The 20,874-nt window shown below is 40.4% G+C and overlaps 2 protein-coding genes across 3 annotated transcripts in view; both read left to right on the top strand.

The window, feature by feature from the left end:
• Positions 1-1,956: 1,956 nt before the first annotated feature.
• Positions 1,957-19,578, top strand: LOC102515872 (60S ribosomal protein L12-like). Of its 2 annotated transcripts, none has more exons than XM_032497172.1 (3): positions 1,957-2,463; positions 16,392-16,397; positions 19,567-19,578. In XM_032497172.1, exon 1 carries the CDS (start codon positions 2,015-2,017, stop codon positions 2,447-2,449), a length of 435 nt encoding a protein of 144 aa, XP_032353063.1. In that variant the 5' UTR covers positions 1,957-2,014; the 3' UTR covers positions 2,450-2,463; positions 16,392-16,397; positions 19,567-19,578. The 2 variants fall into 2 exon arrangements, with proteins under 2 accessions (XP_032353063.1, XP_032353064.1); XM_032497173.1 differs by having other exon boundaries at positions 1,957-2,468; positions 16,394-16,397.
• The window catches only part of ASXL2 (ASXL transcriptional regulator 2), a 114,388-nt gene continuing 112,461 nt past the window's right edge, over positions 18,948-20,874 (top strand). The window contains 1 exon segment of the mRNA XM_014563945.2: positions 18,948-19,391. Coding sequence (XP_014419431.2) covers positions 19,335-19,391 — 57 coding nt within the window. The 5' untranslated portion in view covers positions 18,948-19,334.

The raw sequence follows: 20,874 nt of genomic DNA, 5'->3' as shown, positions 1-20,874 counted from the left end.
ATGCACAGAGATGAAAAAGGGCAGGGAAGGGTTCAAAAATGGCTAAGAGAAATGACTGCATTGGTTAAAAGGTAGATATACACATTTAGAGAAATTTGAATGCTGACTGGCTATTTGATATTAGGGATTCTTGTTACCTTTTAAAGATATGATAATGATTAGTGGTTATGTTGTATCTTATGTTTCGGGGTTACATGTTGAAATATGATTTCTGGATACAATTACATGGTAGCTGAAATTTGCTTCAAAATAACAGGGGAAGTGCAGGAGAGTGTATGAATAAAGATGAAATGAGGTTGGCCCTGAATATTTGTTATGCTATTATTGTTGTATTGCTATTATACTATTTTTTATATTTCTGTATATATTTGGAATTTTCTAAAACAAAAAGTTGAGAGAGAGAAACACTGCTTAGCACAGTAACTACCATTATAATAAACAGTCAACAAACATCTGTTTCTTTTCTTGCTCTCTTTGATGTGTCGTTAGAGGCGAACCCCATACTACTGCTTATAAGGACAAGCTAGAGGAAGAAGCTAAGTGAGTCCACTGAAGCTTTTCCTAACTGAGCCCTGCTTCCCAAAGATACTGGGTTTCCCACTACCTGAAGCAAGGGCCACAAGAGTTGCCCTTCCTTACTGTCACACATGGGAGGGGTTATTGGTCTCTAAAGTATTTGCAGGTTTATTTCCAGGGAATCCTGCTGAAGGCCAATTTGAGATGAGACATCCTTGATTAGGGCTCTGCTGGAGCTCCAGCTCCTGGGCTCACAGAAGGGCAGACAAGTCAGCCTCCTTGGGTTTGCCTTTCTCTTTTACAAGGACTAAGCTCAGGCAGGCAAGCAGCATCCCTGGGGAATCTTTTGCACATGGGCGTAGCTAGAACACAACTTGTAAGTGAGGAAAGGATCCTTAGGGAACTTCAGTGGAGCATAGCAGGAAGAAAAGATCTTATCCATCACTTTTGGTCCTCTGACAGACCACTTAGGCAAAATTGGAGAAGAAAAAAAAAAAGATTGTGTGGGAGAAGTTGGTTATAGAATATAACCATTGCTTCTTTCCAAAGTAAATCTCGGTGGGAAATTGGAATACCCAGGCAGGGCTGAATTGCTTTACAGGTAGAATAGATGACTCGCTCTTGCCTGATTTGAGGGACCTGAGAATAGATTCTGAAAACAATTTCGTTAAATACCACAGGGAATAGAAATATCACCATTAGAAGTATTTCTTTGGTATTAAAATTCACAGGGGGAAATGCATTGTGTATTTATCAGTTACAATTATTATTCATAATTCTCTGCTAATAATGTTTTAAATTCATGTGGCATTCTGAAGCTTATAAATAATTTTTATTTGCCTTATCTCATCCATTTCTCACGAAGGACCTCTACGTTAGCAGGTAAGAGTTTTTCCATTTTTCCCCAGATCTTTTTTTTTTAGTTAAAAAAAAAGTATTTATTTATTTTAGTGGGGAGGCAGTTAGGTTTACTTATTTATTTTTAAAGGAGGTACTGGGGATTGAACGTAGGACCTTGTGTGTGCTAAGTATGTGCTCTACCACTTGAGCTATCCACCCTCCTCCATTCCCCAGATCTTATAGCTACTGGGGCTTGAATTCAAACTTTTAAACCCCCAGAATAATGCTGTTTTCTACATGTTTCAGTTAAGTATCACTGTATAACAAACTACCGCCAAACTTATTAATTCTCATATTCTGTGGGTTGCGCTGGGCAGTTCTAATTTTGCATGGAGTCATTCTTACAGCTGCATTGGACTAGTGGCTGGACTGCAGCTGCCTGCTGGGGTCCCTTGCTTCCCACTGGCCTCTCCACGTGGCTAGCTTCGACTTCCCCACAGCATGGGGAGGGGGCGGTTAAGTTAGTTGGACTTAGGCAACAAACTTCCAAGAATGAAAGTGGAGGTTCTACTTTCAGCTTTTGGCTTGGAGGAGGCCAAGGTGCAACTTTCTTTGGTCGTCCTGAATCCGGGTTCATCTGACACCAGCTGCCTCCACCATGCTGCCTAAGTTCGACCCCAATGAGATCAAAGTCATATACCTGAGGTGCACTGGTGGAGAAGTCGGTGTCATATCTGCCTTGGCCCCAAAGATCGGTCCCCTGGGTCTGTCTCCAAAAAAAGTTGGTGATGATATTGCCAAAGCGACTGGTGATTGGAAGGGTCTGAGGATTACAGTGAAACTGACCATTCAGAACAGACAGGCCCAGATTGAGGTGGTACCTTCTGCTTCTGCCTTGATCAACAAAGCCCTCAAGGAACCCCCAAGAGACAGAAAGAAGCAGAAAAACATTAAGCACAGTGGAAACATCACTTTTGATGAGATTGTCAACATTGCCCGACAGATGCGGCACTGGTCTCTAGCTAGAGAGCTCTCTGGAACCATTAAGGAGATCCTGGGGACTGCCTGCCCAGTCTGTGGGCTGCAATGTTGATGGCCGCCACCCTCATGACATCATAGAGAACATCAACAGTGGTGCAGTGGAATGCCTGGCGAGTTAAGAACTACAAAGGAAAATGATTTAATAAAGGGTTATTTGACAACAACAACAACAAAAAAAGTGGAGGTTCTAGGGCCTCTTAAGATCTGGATTCAGAGACTCAGAACACTACTTCTTCCACATTCTATTGGTCAAACCAAGACACAAGGTCAATGCAGATTGAAAGAGAGAGAAATCAGACCCTCTTTTGATGGGAGGAGTTGTAAGAAATATTATAAAGGAGTATGGATACACAAGGAGGCATGAGGCCTGATTCATTGGAAATCTTTTTCTTTCTTTCTTTCTTCAAAAAAAAAAAAAAGCCTTATTTTGTAGGAGAGTTTTAGATTACAGAATAATTATGTAGGTAATTCAGAGTTTCTGTATACTCTCTACCTGCTATTAACCTCTTACTGTAATATGATATCTTTGTTACACTTAATGAATCAATATTGATGGAACATTAACAGCTCAAGTCCATACTTTATTCAGATTTCCTTGAATTTTGCCTAATGTCCTTCTGTTCCAGGATTCCATCCCGAATATGACATCATACTTCGTCAGCATGTCTCCTTACACTCCTTTTGGCTGTCACAGTTTCTCAGACTTTCCTTGTTTTTGATGACCTTGCCAGGATTACCAGTCAGGTATTTTGTTGAGTGGTTCCTCAACTGGGCTTTGTCTGATGTTTTCCTTGTGATTAGACTATGGGTTTTGGGGAAGAAGACCACAGAGGCAAAGTGTCATTTGTTTTGTTTTGTTTTATTTTGAAATATATAAGAACTTTATTTTTGTTTGACTGAAACATTATGCTGTACACCAAGGACTAATGTGACACAAAGTGTCATTTTTATCACATCATATTAAGAGTACATACTATTAACATGACTCATCAGTGTTGATTTGACCTTGATTTCCTGGCTGAGGGAGTTCTTGTCCACTGTCAGTTTACTCTTTTTTTTTTTAATCTTCTTTCCACCCCATGCTCTTCAGAAGAAGGTCACTATGTACATCTCACACCTAAATGGTGGAGAGTTATGCTCTCCTTGATGGGAGACCAACATCTACATAAATTATTTGGAATTCTTCTGCATGGGAACGCTGTCTCTTCTCCTCTGTGCATTTTTTTTTTAATAATTTATTTGTCAGTATGGACTCCTAGAATTTATTTTACACTTTCGGTTATTTATTTTGTTGATCAAATTTTTGGCAACCATGTTTAATCAACTATGTCACTACACTATAAAAGCAGAATAGGATTTTTTTTAACTTTAAAAAATATTACACACATAGAGAAAATTGTACAAACCTCAAGCATACTACCTGATGAATTTTCAGAGACACTCATGTAATCAGCATCTAGATAAAGAAACAAACGATTCTAGCTGTCCAGAAACCCCCCTCATCCTGCTTGTCAGTCATTAACCCCCACAAGAGTAACCACTATCCTGACTTTTTTTTAAATTGAAGTATAGTCTGTTTACAATGTATCAGTTTCTGGTGTACAGCATAATGTTTCAGTCATATGTATCCATACATATATTCTTTCTCATTATAGGTTACTACAAGATATTAAGTATAGTTCCCTGTGCTATACAGTATCAGCTTGTTATTTGTCTGTTTTATATATAGTAGTTAGTATCTGCAAATCTTAAACTCCCAATTTATGTGACTTCTGATAGTATGGATTCCTGTGGCCTGCTGTTAAACTTTACATAGATGGAATTATACAGTATGCACTCTTCCATGCCCCTGGCTTCTTTCACTCAGTATGATGTTTGTAAGATTCACTCATGTTGCTATGCTTTGTTGAAGAGCAGGCATTCTCATTGTGCAGAGTTTTCATCTTCAGGCCACCTCACCCCATTGGGAAATGGGCTAGGTTTCCCAAACTTATTTGATTGCTGTCTTAGGTTGAAGTTCTCAAAAACAGACCCTGAGACCAGAACATAAGTACAAATAGTCCATTGGGAGTTGAGCTCAGAAAGTGCCAGTCAGGGAGTGATGAAGGAAATACAGAAGAGAGAAAGCCAGGCAGAGGAGTTGACAAGCATCTGGAGCTCAGTCCCTCAAGGTCCTCCATGGGGTTCTCCCCAGGAGTCCTCCACTGGGTCCTCCACGAGGTCCTCTGGGAGACTGTGCAGAACTTATCTCAGAGCTGTCCCCCAGACAAACAAAGAAGCTGGGGTATTTACATACCAACTCCTTACAATTATTGCTGGAGAGCTAAGTACATTAACACTGTGGCAATTACAGTCAGCTTCCAGTGTGGGTTAAAGATGCACCTACAGCCAGAGAAAGCCGGTAGGCACAGGGTTGCAGGTGCCAGCAGGAAAGTCATCAGAGTGAGGGGAGGTCTATGCCAAGGGAATAGGTGCAGGGCAAATGTTATTCTTTGTTCCACTCGTATCTTGTAAAATTAAGTCCATTTTGCTGTTGATACTTTAAGGTGGTAGTCAGCAGCAATATCCAAAATAAAAATTAACTGACAGATACAAAGTATGTATCAAAACGATAAAAATTTTTAAAACGTGGTGGCCAGAAAGGGTGATTTGGGGATGTGGAATGAGTATTTTCATACTTTGATAGTAGAAATCTAAATTGTTTAGTTTTTATGGAATGGAATCTGGCAATGTCTGTTAAAAATAGGTATTCCAGAGATGATGGATGCTCATTAAACCTACTGTGGTCATCATTCCTTGATGTACATAAATCAAATCATTATGTTGTACACCTTAAACATAGACAGTGCTGTATGTCAGTTATATCTCAATAAAACTGGGGAAAATAGGTATTTCATTGCAACTACTGGATAAATAAGTTCTGGAAATTTGTACCTGCAGCTGTATTGTTATTTTATTTGTCATTCCCCTCCTCTCCCACTCATTCTGGATCCCCCTCACCCTCAGTCAACATTTTTGCTGGTCTTGGTTACTTGCCTTCATCCTTGAGGAGTTTCAGATCTCTATCCTTGAGGGATCTGAGTCTTTGGTTACTGAGCCTTTGCCTGAGAACCAAGTGCTCCAATCCAGCAGATCCTTCAACAGGGAGCCATGCTGGTGTTTTGAGTCTCCTGGTATCAGTGCTAACTCAGAGGTCTTGAAAGATCTGGATATTCCCTTTCCCTCATTGTTCAGTTATTCTAGTAAATGACCATAAGTCCTTTTGTGGATAGATTAAGGGAAGCAATACTGTATTATTGCAGCATTTTAGGGTTCGTCCTCAAGGGGACTGGATGTCTCCTTCAATTGATGGGCTCTAGGTGTGAGAATTGACTCAGGTCTGGAAACTAGGTGAGGGATTATGATTTTCCGTCATAGTGGCTGACCTCAGCTTTCTACTCACTCATATTAGTTTTATATTGCCACATAATAAATTACCACAGACTCAGAAGCTTAAACCCTATGTTATTATCTTACAGTTTCTCTAGGTCAGAAATCTAGGCATGGCTCCACTGGATCATCCACTTGAGTTCTCACAAGGTTGTAATCAAGGTGTCAGATGGGCTATGTTCTTTTCTGGAACTCCTTTCTGGATGGAGCTCCTTTCTGGAGCCTGCAGTACTCTTCCAATTGACATAGTTGTTGGTTGAACTCAGTTCCTTGCAGTTATAGGACAAAGGGGGATGCTCCTGGCACAGTGCCCTCTCTCTTATAGGCAGTTCACTTTCCACTAGCTTGCTTCTTCAAGGCCACCAGGAGGATCTCTCAGTCCAGTTGGTTAAGTCTTTTATAATGTAACCTAATTAAGGAAGTGACTATCCCATCACCTTTGCCATCCATGCTCTACTGGCTAGAAGCAGGACACAGGTTCTCAAGAACAGGGGATTACATGAGAGTATGACTCATGCGGGGAGGTGGCTTACCTTAGGATGTGTCTGTGCGTCTGCCATATTCATTCTTGGTCTTTCTTTGATTATATAAGTTAGGCAGTAGCCTTGTTGTCTACACAAGTATCTTGTTCCCAGGAACACCATCGTCTATTAGCCATTGACCCTTGACTCTGATGATGAGATGATGATCTTGTGACTTGCTTTGACCAATAAAAATGGCAAAAGTGATACTGTGTCAGCTTCAGAGCCTAGGCTTTGAGATGCCGTGCATCTTTTGCCTTTGCCCTTTTGCTATGCAGAGATCTCCACTGGACAAGGAAGGTGGTCTAGTCCAGGAAAGGCGAAAAAACTAGATGGAGGAATACCAAAGTGTCCCAAGCCAACAGCCAAATTCAACTTCAAGACATGTAAGTGACACCGGCTTGAACCTTTCAGCCCAGCTAATTCTGCAGTTGAATGCAGCTACTTGAGTGAGCCCAGGCAAAACCAGAAGAGAAACCACCCAGCCCACCCATAGAATCAAGAGAAATAAGAAATCATTGTTGTCTTAAACCACTGGTTTTGGGGTGGTTTATTACACAGCAATACGTAACTGAAATACATATCTCTACACCAACTCTGGTCAATCATTGTTTGATGGTTGCTCCTAGGGGCACTAGGACCCTGACTTTTCTGGACTGCCCTGCTCCTGAGTCAAGCATGCTCCAACAATCGGGGAAAATTCTCAGGCAGAGAGTCTCAGATGTTTGCAGAAAGGAGCTGCCAGCAAATATAGGAACACTGAGTGTTGAGCAGATATGACGGAGACCAGCCTTGTTTGTTACAACCTCAGAACCTCTTTTTCTCCAACTTGTAAACAGTATGTGGAGTGGGGGTGCGGGGTGGAGAGGAAGAGGTTTCTTTGAGGAACCAAGAACATTGGACTGGATGGTGCCTCTGAGAGATACCACCAACTAGGGGAAGAATTTGCAGAGCATAGACTCAGGGCCTGTCCTCTTTTCAACTTCTCTGACTCTGTACGAGAGCTGGAGTTCTCACAGCCAGCTGTCAGCCTGCATGCCTAGAATCCCACCTTTTGTTTGCTCTCAGATTCCTCTCCATTTCTCTCTGCCTTCTAGTAGGTGAGCTCACTTATCATCCCTTGCAGGACTCCTCACTAGGCTGCTATCAACCCAGTTGTCATTCTCACCAGTCAGCACCCACCCATCTCCCAGCCGCTGCCTTTGAGGTCTCCACCAACTCCAAACCCTGTCCTGTTCAAAACTAGTTCATTCAGCGTTTCTGCTGTTTGCCACATCAGTATCAGTGTTTTTCCCGAATCAGGACTTCAGGATCTTGATTTTTAAATCTTTAAAAAGAATTTGTCAAAAAAGATCTCATTGATGAGATGAAATTACAGAAAATCTCAGGTGTGATTTCCTCCGTTTCTGCATTGCAAAGGAGATTATATTCAAAGTTGCAAAAACTGTGATGCCCTAGGCTGCAGAGGTGTTCCCAGGTAACAAATGTTGTGAATTAACATTTCAGAACATCTTTGGAAGTTTACCAGAAGAAATCTTTTTTTTTTTTTATTCTGTCTGAACACTCAGAGAGATAGAAGCAAATTTTGTGTACATACTAAGATAAGCTGTGTTCCTGTATTTGGAATATAAGGAAGTGGTTCTACAAGGGACTGACCAAATGAATTTACTTCCAGTTTATTAAGACCACAAGAGCAAAAATTAAAGCGTTTTGTATTAGCTATGCAGAAACACTCGGGTTTGAAATATCCAAATGCAGGGGAGCTATATCTCAAGTGGTAGAGCTCATGCTCAAGCATGCACAAGGTCCTGGGTTCAGTCCCCGGTACCTCCACTAAAAATAAATAAACAAGTAAATCTAGTTAAAATATCCAAATGCAAAGAAACTCACTTTAGAAGAAAATCTTAGTCTTACATCAAAGATCAGAATACAGTATATTATTTACCACTCCTATGAACTGCAAATGGTGGCAAAAATAAATGAGTTTGTTCCATTTTTCTCCTTTTTTTCCTACCTCTTATGAGAGCTAGTTAACATTTTTGAGCGTCTACCATATATCAAAAACTGTCCCATTAGTTTAATCTAATCCTCAGAACAACATCCACTATGCCAACTAGTTCTAGTTTAAATTCATGACCACACATCTCAAAAGGAGTCTCAACGCTGCCAAGCAACCCTACCACACTTCTCCAGCATGTTCTCCAGCCCATCCTCCAACAACTATTTCAGACATTCTCTACTCTTCTCAAATCTCCCACATTCTCTTCTGCCTCCTCAGTCCGAACTGCCTCTCCTTTCTGGTCCTAGATCCCTCTCCACCTCACTCCATTCTAGGTCTTCTTTATATCCCACTAGATCTTCTTTATATCATGTACCAAACTCTTTCCTCTGGCCTTTGAAATTCCCCTTCTCTCTAACTGGACTGCTCCACACTCATCTTCACAGGGATAGTTTCTTCTTGTCTTTCTTGTCTTCTGTCTCAGCTCAAATGTCAAATTCTCCAAGAGGCTTTCCTTGTAAATCTAAAGATGCTCTTACACCATCACTCCCTTGCACATCAAGTTGTTTTATTGTCTTCCAGGCATTTATCATCATCTGATAATTGTCTTGTCTATTTATTTCTCCCCTATCTCCACTTGAATAAAGCTCATGACAACAGGGCCTTACCTACCTGGTTTACTTCTGTGTTCTCAACATCCAGATCTGAGCCTGTCACAAAATAGGCTCAAAATGAATTTTTAGGGAGTAAACTATCCCAATTTTGGGCAAATGAGGAAACTGAAGATCAGACAATCTAAATAAGTTGCTTAAGTTCGCTCAGGTAGTAAATGATGAAGTTGGGACTTGAACCAAAATCTTTTTAGGTCCAGGTTGTATTCCTGTCCATGCAAAAAAAAATCTTTCTTACTAGGATAAACATTTAAAAATGTATTTGGCCTCTGAGGAGGTCTTGTGAATGTGGACAGCATGTAAGACCACGTCAGAATGAATAGTCAAATTCCTCAGGCAGAAAACCAAGGAGATGCCGAGGACATCTGGCTGGACAAAGCCCTGTGGTAACTAAGGAGCAGAGCAGCCCGGCTATTCCCAGCTTGCTCCTGGCTGGCTTCCAATTCCTCTGCCTTCCTTCCTGCTTCCTGCATCTCTGAGTCTCTGACCACCTGCAGTTCAGATCAGTTCAGTACAGGCTCTGGTTTTCCCTTCATGCCCATGAAGTGAGCTAGTTCATGCCTGTCAATAGCATCCAGATTTATGCTCTAGAGAACCTGGAATAGGATATTTTCCATGGGGGTCTATCGACTAAATCTGTGTTTATACATCAGCCTTAATTCTCAGGAAGCTGCCTTTTTTTTTTTTTTTTCCAGAAAATGAAAACCTTGTGTTGACTCTTCATCAATCCTTAAATTGACTTGTAAACAAAAAGGGAAGGAGAGAAAATGAGGACTGTTTTGGCTGTTGCCTTAATCAGCATTCAGGGAAATCTTCATAAATCAGCTAGAGTCTCAAGGAATGCTGGATTTCAGGGATTATTTGTTGGATTACCTTCAGAAACCAAAATCTAGACAGGTTACAGTATTATCAGCTATTGAATGTTCATATACCTGGCATTACTCTAAGCTCTTTATGTGTATTTTATCTTTCCAACAAATGTATGAAATAGATACTATCAATATTACACCCATTTTACACATGAGAAGACTGAGGCCAAGAAAGTTTTTTGTGTTTGGATTTGCCAGAAGTCACACCCTTATGTGATAAAATTAAAATTTCATCCACTTGACCTGACTCTGGAGTAGAGGTTCTTAACCACCCCACCTACCACCTGCTTTGTGTTTGTTTTTTCACTATAGGTTCCTTTGGCAGATTGCTGAGGCCCATGGACCCCTTCTCAGAATCTTTTTCAATGTGTAAATAAAATACACAGGATTACAAAAAAAAAAAAAGACATTTATATTAAAATACAGTGATCAGCTTATTAGAGAAAAAATTTGTGATATGGTAATACATGTGCTTCATTGTTAATGCCTCAAACAATAAGATCTGGTGGCAGGTCTAGTGATACTGAAACTGTGAAATTATGATAAATGCAAAAGTACTTCTGTAATATAATATGAAAATATCTGTGATTTCTATTGGTGACAAGGTCATAGGTGACAAATCAGTTTAAAGTTAATGAAAATAAAGATGTAATTTGTCTAAGCTAATGGACCCCCTCCCTTGGACCCCAGGTTAGGACGTGACACCTGACCAAGAACCTGAGGACATAATGCCCCCAAAAGTGTTATGAAGCCCTCCTAACTGGTCTCCCTGATTCTCTTTGGTGGGGGAGGGAGAGGAAATTAGGTTTATTTATTTATTAAAAAAATTTTTAATGGAAGTACTGGGGATTGAACCTAGGACCTTGTGCATGCTAAGCACACCACTGACCTATACCCTCCCCTGCTGTTTCTAATCTCATTTATTCTCCCTGCCCCATCCACTCTTCACTGGCTGTCATTCTAAATCACAGTCTAAAGGTTTCCTCTTTGGAGACTTGCTTTGCACCCACCCTAGTCCTAAGCCCCATAGAATTTATCACCTTTTCATCTATGTACTTTAGGATTTTGCATATATGTTTATGATTACATGTATGACAACATATGGTATTCAATTTGTTTATAGGTCTTGTTTACTTTAATATGAGCTACTTGGGAGTAGGGGCTGTGTCTTGCTCATTTATTAATTTATCTACTTTTTCATTTAATAAAATTATATTGAGCCTCTAATATTACAAGGTATTATTCTAGGCACTGGAAATATAATAATGAACATTATAGACATAGCCCTTGTCCTCCCTGTTTTGCCATTTTGCATTCATTTCTGGTCCTCTGTGTTTGGTGTATGGTCAAAAGATACTAAATTAATCTGTTCGATTGAATTGGATTGAATATTTCAGGTCCTATTACTAGTTGGCAGAAATTGCCCCTAAAATAAATATCTCTTGAGAAGTTCCTCAATTTTCATATTCTCATATAAATTGCCAGGTATATCGCCGACATTCAACACTCAATTCCTTTTCTCTCCTTTCCTCTTGCTGGCGCAGTCACCAAGTAAGCAAAATCTTGTTCCATAGTGAAAAATGGAAACAGCTGGCTATTTGTAACTTTTGCAGAAGGGAAGACGAGTTGAGAATGTCTAATTTTGTCCTCTTTTCTGGTCAGGTACAATATATAAGATACAATAGCTAACATTTATTGATGGCTTACAATGTATCAGGTGTTATTCTAAGCACTTTATTATATCTATTACTTCATTCAGACCTCATAATAACCACTAGCAGAGAGAACAGGGGCTTGGAAAATTTAAGTGGCTTGCCCAACTTCTGATAGGCAGAATGTACTCAGGTGGGGAATTCCAGCCCAGGCAGTCTGCCTAGCATCTCTTCCTGTGTGCAGCCACTGCTATTGAATCAATGTAGGGTCAGAGGTAAGGACTTGGAACAGCCCTGGAACAGCCTACAGCCTGCCTCCTGGCCATGACCTAAGCAAACATGATCAAACAAGCAGGGTTGAAATGGCAGGCTGGTTAAGGCTGAAGTCTGTGGCTAGGGTAGAGCTAAGAAGGGCTTCAGAAGCCTTGTGCTCGGACACATTCATGTTTATACTGTGTATTTACTACTGTCTTTTTGAAACAAGTGATCAATTTATTTCCCCCTGGAATTAATGTTGGTTCTGCTGTATCTGAGGCTACAGGAAAAAGTTTCTTTTTTTAAGATAGCATTATGTTGTATTTATTATTTAATTACTTTATTTTGATGGGGGGAGGTAACTAGCTTTATTTATGCTTAGAGGAGGTACTGGGGATGGAACCCAGGACCTCATGCATGCTAAGCAAGCACTCTACCACTTGAGCTATACCTCTACCCGGAAAATGTTTCTTAAATAGGAAATTGTCTTCGGATTATCATTAGACAGACTGGATAATTCTACCAAACTGGGGTATTTTTTAAAGTTAATTGTAATGAAATCTGATTATCATGTACAATATTTACCTAATCTAGGCCCCAACTAAAAACATAAAGCAGAAATACAAGGAGTACCTGAGTATCTTTTTCATATATGAACAGAAGTAACCAAAAAAATATTTTTTCCTTCTCTAATCAAAAGCTATAGTGTGGCTGAATGGATTAAAAAAAAATAAAAACACAATTGTATATATTTACACATATGTAAGGAGGCAAAGGTAATGGCCACAGACACCCAGACTCTGGTTTACCCTCCCTGAAAAATCAAAATAAAAGAGGAATATCCTCTAACTTTTTCCTAAATGGCTATAACTGAATTATGTAAACATCGTTTATTGCATAAAACTTCATTTCTTCCCTGATATCACTTTCATCATAGTAATACTAAGCTCTGTTTATACCAAGGCCTGTTTCTAAATTATCTATGGTATTCTGTCCACTAATCCCAGTCAGTTTTGGAACCAGTTTCCCTAGTTTTGATTATTGACTCTTTTTGTTTTAAACAAGATTATTATTTCTTAAAAGTATGTTTTAAAACCTGTGAGGCAAATCTTCCCACATTGCTCTTGTTAAAAAAAAAAAAAAAACTTTATTGAATAATTTTTATTTCTTATTTGAGATAAATTTTAATTTTATTTTGTTAAAATATACCCAAATAAATCTCCCTAAGATATTAATTGGAATTAAAAGCATTTAGAATAGTCTTCTTATCTAAGGTCATTTATTTATTAAGAGTCTTATTCTAGTTCTCTCAGAAATGAGTTATTTATTTCATATAGATTATAAACTATCTGGACATTTTTCTTCTTGACAATTAGTCCTAATTTTAGGCATGAGTGTATAAAATATGTATATACGGGTCTGCTTATATGTGGTTTTTTTCAACAAGTATAGCACCTCTATTTTCATTTTACAGATCTTTAAGTGTGGGGAGAAGTTTGTTCAATTAGAAATCATAATATGTGGAATCAAAAGAACTAGAGTTTGAGGGGAGGGTATAGTTCCAGTGGTTGAAGTCCTGGGTTCAATCCCCAGTACCTCCTCTAAAAATAAATGAGTAAATATAATTACCTCCCCCTCGAAAACAAACAAACAAACAAACCCAAAACAAGAGTCTGAGTCATGAGTCTAACCAAACTGTTTCAGCTTCCTGCCCTTGGGTGAGTCATGTTTATCTATTCCTTTGTTTTCCAGGCAGAGGTATTACTGTGTGGGGAGACTGAACTATTGTGAATGGAGCTTTTTAACCTCTCTAATTAGTTATTACTGGTGTACAGAACATCTGTTGATTTTTTAACATAAATTTTTAATTGTGGTAAAATATACATAAAACTTACCATTTTATTCATTTTTAAGAGTACAATTCAGTGGCATTAAATACATTCATATTGTTGTGCAACCATCACCACTATTCATTTCCAGAACTTTTTCATCATCCCAAACTTAAACTCTGTACCCATTAAACAGTAAGTCCCCATTTTCCTCTATTCCTAGACCCCAGTAACATTTGTTAATTTTTATACAACGATGTTTAATCAGGACTTTTCAATGAACTCTTTTAAATTTTAAATTAAAACTATGTTTTAATTTGTATTTCACTGATACTCATGAATGAGATATTGTATTTATACGTTATTACCTACATGAATTTCTTTTGTGAATTGTCTATTCGTATTTATTCTTTCTTCCTTTTGGAGCAGACTGATGTTTCAGCAGAGGCACTAAAGTGTGCTTTTTCTCGTGGGAGAAAAACAATTTGATTCAATACATTTTAGATTGCTTCCCATGGGGCAAGCTATTCTCCACTATGAATCTGATTATATTCTGACCTTGGGTCCTTTCTCTTTCCACACAAAGTATAAAATCCCTCCTACTCCCTGAATCTTAGCCCATTTGGAAGATTTTCCCTCATTGCTGTCTTTCGCGGTTACCTGAGTGGATGGTATTGCAACTGAGGTCCATTTTCATCTTGCTTCTGCATACCCAGCTGACCTATACATGAACAAGCTTGATTTTTCTCTTCCTTTGTCAGCTGGTCATAAGGAAACCTCCCATGCAGCCACAGTGTGAGCTGAAGGAGGGGTATCAGTGCAGCAGCGGTGTGTGACTCGGGGACCTGGACCCTGTATTGTGTAGCTTACTTATGCTCTCTGGCCTGATTGTGCCCAGTCCCAGATGGGCCACTTCCCTCTTACAATGAGTTGCTGTTGGGTCCATCTGACATTATCATTTGGTAGAACTCACTGACAGAACCAAGCTCATAATAGACATTCTTTTCTGGCTGTGTGGTCAGGAGCTTCGTCTCTACTGGGGCTCAATGTCACGCCAGGAGTGCATTTTTCAAAATGTGTGTAATTCTTCACATTACATTCAATTGATTGAATTTGTGGTGGTCTGCAGTCATCCTTTGGCAACCAAAAATAATGTCTATTTTATCCCTTCCTTTTTTTTTTTCATCAGATGGGACCATATCATGCATATGATTCTGCACCTTGCCTTTCTCACTTTAATATTTCTTAGATCTCTTTCTATGAATGAGTAGCAAGGATATTTTCTCAGTATTATTTTTTAATGAAGTATAGTTGATTTACAATACTGTGTTAGTTTCAAGTGTACAGAAAAGCAATTCTGTTTCTTATGTATATATATATTTATATTTCTGTATATATATTAGATTCTGTTCCATCATAGATTATTACAAGATATTGACTATCATTCCCTGAGCTATACAGTAGATCCTTGTTGTTTCAGTACTGTTTTTAATAGGACTGAAATGTTAATTATAGGAAATGTTAACTGCAGGAGATTGGTTACAATAATTGTAAATAATCCAAACAATGGAATTGAATGTAGCTCTTTAAATTTGTGCTGTATGTTGGAGTTTGAGGCTGTTAACTGGCCCATTTTGGCAAAAAATGGAAAGATTCATAGAGGAGGTAAGCATATGGAGATAAAAATATCACCTTCATAATGGTAAAACTGTTGTAGATAAAACAGCCTAGGTGTGAGGGCCAAATGGGCATGCTAGCACTTCCTGTCCCCAATTCCCCAAATCTAGACCTTAAGATACCTCACCTTGGTGAAAGAGAAGAAGTATTTAAGGAGGTTAAATACTTAACTACACCGGTCCAGCACAGGGAGGAAAGCAAAGGGAGTGAATTCTTTATGTTTATGGTCTTTCAATAGCTCAGCTGCAACAATCAAGAAATGTGATTCAATGACTATCTCTCCCCAAACATGCAGGCACCTCATCCCTCTTCAGACTAGAGAATGAGTAAGGAAGAGAACAAGAGGCCAGGATGGTTACTCTAGGGCATTTCCTCCATATGGAGATATCAGGTATTGTATTAATATATCTCCTGTCCTTCTAGGTTCATGTTTCTTAAAATGGAAATATAGTCTGCAGTATAGTTTAAGTATAAAAATATAATTAAACAGTATGTGTAATATGATTCATTTTCATTAAATGATACATATATAATGTTTAAAAATAAATATAAAATCGAGTCATTATACATGCTATTTTGTAATAAATAAATATGAAAATAATCTGGGTGATTTCTTTGTGGTGGATTTAAAATTTCTTCTTTCTTTTAATACCCTATTGCTGCATTGCCCAGACCCCCTTCCAATATACATATCTTCCAGCTGGTGTGAGTGTTGGCAGCTGAGGGCTCATGGCTGCATTTTTCTCAAAAGAATTGCCCTTGGTCAATAAGAACCATCTTTCCTGGAAATGCCTGCGGGGTTACAACTGACCTCCATTCCTCACCAGGGAAGGAAAGGGAAGGCCTTCTTTCCTGTAAGTGTAAGACTGTTTGATAAGAAGATACAAAAGCCTTATCTCATATCTCAAGGTGGGATAATTCTGTTGGGGCACTCATGCTCAGCTGAAGTATCAGGCTGAGGCTTGGCTTGAGCTGAAACAACTTCCCTTAGCTTCTTTTCCTATCGTGCTTCCTTTATATCCTTACAGGTTTCTCCTCAGAGCACTCCAATCAATTAATTGCATGAGGAGTCAAACGTCGGCCTCTGCTTCTACAGATGTAATGAATATCTACGGAATTTTTATGAGAAATTTTGTAAACATGAAAAACGGTTATTTTTATTTTGAAAATAAAAATCTCATGTGGATTTCAAAACAGAGCATGGCTTGGGTTTGGGGTTGGACATTTGTAGCATGAAAATTCTGACTTCATTTTCTGTAGAACACTGAGCTAAAGTTTGTAAAAGCAGGTCACTCACATAGAGCCAGACCTCTATTTTTTAATGTAGAGGAGAGTTATTGTTACACTTAGAAGGACAGAAGGGTAAGTGTAAACTGTGGAGGTAGAGACAGTGAGCGTAGGCCACACTTTCAAAATATTTATGGGCAAAGAAGAGAAAGAAAAATAATTCGGTAGGGTAGGGTAAAGAAGTTTCTTTATTTAATCTGGAAGGATTTTGAGTAGGCTTGTAAAAGATGGTGGAGGGGAGTCAGAGCTAGAAAATAATGAAAAAATAGGCATAGTTTATGGAGTACCATTGCAAAGAAGGTTGAGAAGGGATGGAGTCCTGTATACAGTATGGTGTACAGTGTACTGAAGGCAGGGTTAGCCTATAGTAAAGAGAAGGAGGTTAGGATTAGCAAATTTATAGCTAAATCTAGGGGCTGAACAGAGGCAAGGTGAGACTGCACCTAGGGGCCACTAATTTTTATATGATGAATGAAGCAATATTATATTATTATGAAAATCAATATTATTAGTCAAATGAAGAGGCAAAAGTAGAAATAGAGCTAAGAAATTCTGACTTGATTAGAAATTAGGGAGAGTGTTGTAGTGGGAGAGGGTGGGGTTTTAAGAAGAAAGATCTGTCATCCATTGAAGGATGGGTTTGAGTAGGTGGGAGCAGAAACAGAACATTTAGGGAAATCCAGAACTTGAGTGGAAATGAAGTGAAAAGATGCAAGTAGGCATAACAAATTGAATCAATACACATTGGGACAAAAATACTTTCTGGTGTATAATTTAATAACAACAACAATAATAATAAACTACTCAGATCTGTGAAAGATTAAAAAGTAGGAACTGCAACGCCACAGTGCCTACTCTTGAAGTTACAATTTCAGAATGGAGCTCCAGAAAAGCAAAGAAAGGACAGTGGGAATATCTGCCCCAGCAGGATGTGGAAACAAGCTGAGGTTAAGTGCCCAGGCAACAGGGCTAGATGGCAAGCCCCAATCAATGGCTGGGAATGGAGATGGGCTTCTTGAATTTACTATAGACTTAGGCTTTAGAGGGAGATGGTATATACTTCGATAGTTATGGATAGTTCTATGAGTTACTAAAGGAATTTGTGAAAATATATCCATATCAATTACTAATTTGGGGCTGTTCGATTAATGACTAAAGGAGAAAGACAAGGAATTATCTAGATGACCTCTCAAACTCCCTATTAAGACTTTGTGTGAGTGTGTGTAACAGATCCCTTTTGAAATATTAAGGGTAAGGTATGAATCCTTTTCTAGAAAAATGCACAACACACAAAATGTTGTCCATAATTTTAGGGGATCCATGAACTTCTGAAACCCATCCATGGGCTCCAAGTCAAGTATTGTTCTCAACTATCTTTTCTCTTAAAAGTCAGCCCAACACTCAGTCCTATTTTAGAATATAGTAAGTTTAGTAGATCAGAAGCAGCTTCTGAAAGCAGGTGGATTTGGGAGATTAGTAGGCGTGACTACACATTCTTTTTTGGGGGGAGAGGGTAATTACGTTTATTTATTTTTTTAATGGAGGTACTGGGCATGCAACGCACACACTCTACCACTGAGCTATACCCACCACCCCCATACAGTTTTTTAACTTTGTAAAGTATAAAGACATGGACCATGCAACAGAAGATGCCACATTCTGATCTTTAAGGAAGCCGTTAAGGGCATTACAAATAATGGTTTCCGACTGCAGATACAGCTGAATCATTCAGTAAATATTTACTGGGCGCCTGATATGTACAGGCACTGCGCCAGGGACTGAGATCACCAAGATAAAAAAGACACCATTTGTGTCCTTGATGAGACATTCACATGTAAAAGCGTGAATGTAGTTACTGGCGGCCTTAAAATAAAAGTCATCCAAGTTGAGAGGCACTCTGGGGAGATGTAAAGGGCTCTGAGCCGGCAATTTAACATTTGGTTTCACCACGTTCTAGACTCGAGAGTTTGGCAAGTCACTCAATCTCAAATTGCTTCGTCTATCAAATGGGGTAATCAAGTAGACGAGAATTGTTCCAAATCTTCAAAAAGATAACCTCTGTAAAAAAAAAAAAAAAAGGACAAATAAAAAACACAAGTTCGAGGCTTATTAAAATTGATAGCTCGGTAGGTCACCCCTAGAAGGAAGAGCTCGGCTCCTCCCAGTCTCTATAACCACCGTGGCGCCCCGCACGCGGTCACAATCCGTTCAATAAACCTTCCCGGACGGATGAAGTTCCGCTTCCGCAGGCAGGTTTTCACTGTAGGCGTGAGCGCCGGACGCCCGACCCAGAGCAGGGTCGGACCTTCCCGACGCGCATGCTCCGCAGGACAGGCAGACAGCGGAAGGGCGGGGGAGTGGCCTGGCGCCGCGGACCGCCGCCTGGTTCTCCCTGCAGCCCCGCGCGGGTGGCGGGGGCGCGCGCGCGCTCGTTCGCGCTGCCGGCTGCGTACAGTAGTGACGGCCGCGCGGGAGCGGTCACATGACCGTAGCGGCTGCCTGTACAGTAAGGACCCAATATGGCAGCGGCGGTAGCAGTGGCAACGGCAGCAGGAGGACCGGCCGCCCCATAGACCCCCCCCCCGCGCACCACCCCCGCCGCTTCCTCTGTTTGGGTGCTCCTCCGGCCTGACTTCCCCTTTCTCCCACCTTTCCCGGCACCGCGGGAAAAACAGCGCAGGGCAGAGCAGGCAGGGAAGGCGGCCGGAGCCCGGACACGGGAGCCTCCCAGTCAGTTCAAGACCCGACATGAGGGAAAAGGGCCGTAGGAAGAAGGGCAGGACCTGGGCGGAGGCCGCCAAGACGGTAAGGGGGAGGGGGGCGAAGGGGAAGACCGGGAGGATTTCGTTCCCTCTCGCCCGCCGGTCGCAGGGGAAGGGAGGTCAGTGGCCCTGCGACCCGGCTGAGGGGGCACAAAACCGCGCGGCGAGGGCGGCGGTTAGTGTCGGCTTGTGGTCCCTGTGGGAATGGAGGCGCTCAGCGGAAGAGGGTCCCGCCGCGGGGCTGTGGCTTCTCCCTGCGTCTGCGACGAGTCCTCTTGGTGTTTTGAAGCTGCCTCTTGGGGTCACGATGCTCTCACCCCCGCTCTGTGGTAGCCCCCGCCCCGGCATGGGGAAGTGTGTTGTGCTTGCACAGTAACCGGTTCTTCTCCCTTGTGCGGCTCAAGATCCCCCACTGGATGCAGATAGGAGAAGGCTTGTGCGTGCACCCAGCCCCGGAAAGAAGAGGGGAGCGCTGGAGCTGGGTAGAATTGACCCGCTATAGCGGACATGCCGCCTGACCCCGGGCCCCCTGCTTGTCTGGGCTCCCGGATCCGACCGCAGGTCACGAGGCTCTTGTTTTATATTTGCTGTTGGAGCTGAAAGTGCAGAAGGTGTTTAGAAACGAAGTAACAGGTGGGACTTGTAGAATTTTTTTTTCTGTTTCCGTAGAGACCTACTCCGAACAAGGCAGCAATGCATGGTGGGACCTGTAGTTTACCCGGCCTTGACTTTTCCGCAGCTAAAGTGATGGTGGCTTCACGAAACTAAGTAATTAGTGGATAAAACCACTTTTTTTTCCTTTTAAACTTATTACAACGAAATTTAGAGGTCAATTTTTAAAAAGTGGAGTATTGAGAATGAGTAACAACTTTTATTATGTTATATAAAAAAACTTAAAAACGTCTCTGTATGTAGAAATGAAACGTTTGGAGAAAGTCAAGTTCATTCCATCTTTGAGAGTGCAGCAGAAGAGTAATAGGACATAAAACAGCAGCATTTTAGTGTTGGGCAATGAGAAGGTGTGGAGGCATTATCTCTAATGGTGAATCATGTCAGTAATACTTGTAGAACGTGGAGAGGTCTTTTAAACGAACCTTTATTATATTTTGTATTTTTTTTTAGTTTCCTGATTAGGAAAGTAACGTTCACTGTGGGAAAATTTTGAAAGTTATAGAAACATATAAAGAAGAAAATAAAAAATGTATTTCACCCCTCAGAGCTCTGTTAACATTTTGGTATATTACCGTCCAGCCTTTAAAATTATTTCTCCAAATCTGAGTCCTGCTGTTTATTCAGTCTTGTGCATTTTTTGGTAAACTTTATGTTTTGAGGGGTTGATGAGTCTTAAACTTGTATGCCTGTTTTAGTTGGAAATGTGGGAAAGTTAGTGAATAAATAAAAGCACATTTTATTTGTTGAGTGTTTTCACTTACAACATACCTTCATAACTGACTGGTGGTCGTTTCCCTCTGAAGAAAAAACTAGAAATAATTTTTTTGGTGGTGAGGAAATTGGTCCTTCACAAA

Source organism: Camelus ferus, chromosome 15 (genome assembly GCF_009834535.1).
Source record: "Camelus ferus isolate YT-003-E chromosome 15, BCGSAC_Cfer_1.0, whole genome shotgun sequence".
In the NCBI taxonomy this organism is placed as follows: Eukaryota; Metazoa; Chordata; class Mammalia; order Artiodactyla; family Camelidae; genus Camelus; species Camelus ferus.
Note: the sequence above shows the minus strand (reverse complement) of the source record. Positions and strands in the feature narration are given on the sequence as shown.

Bases quoted from the DNA above. Each gene is read 5' to 3' on its own strand.
- LOC102515872 (XM_032497172.1), top strand. From the start codon at position 2,015: ATGCTGCCTAAGTTCGACCCCAATGAGATCAAAGTCATATACCTGAGG.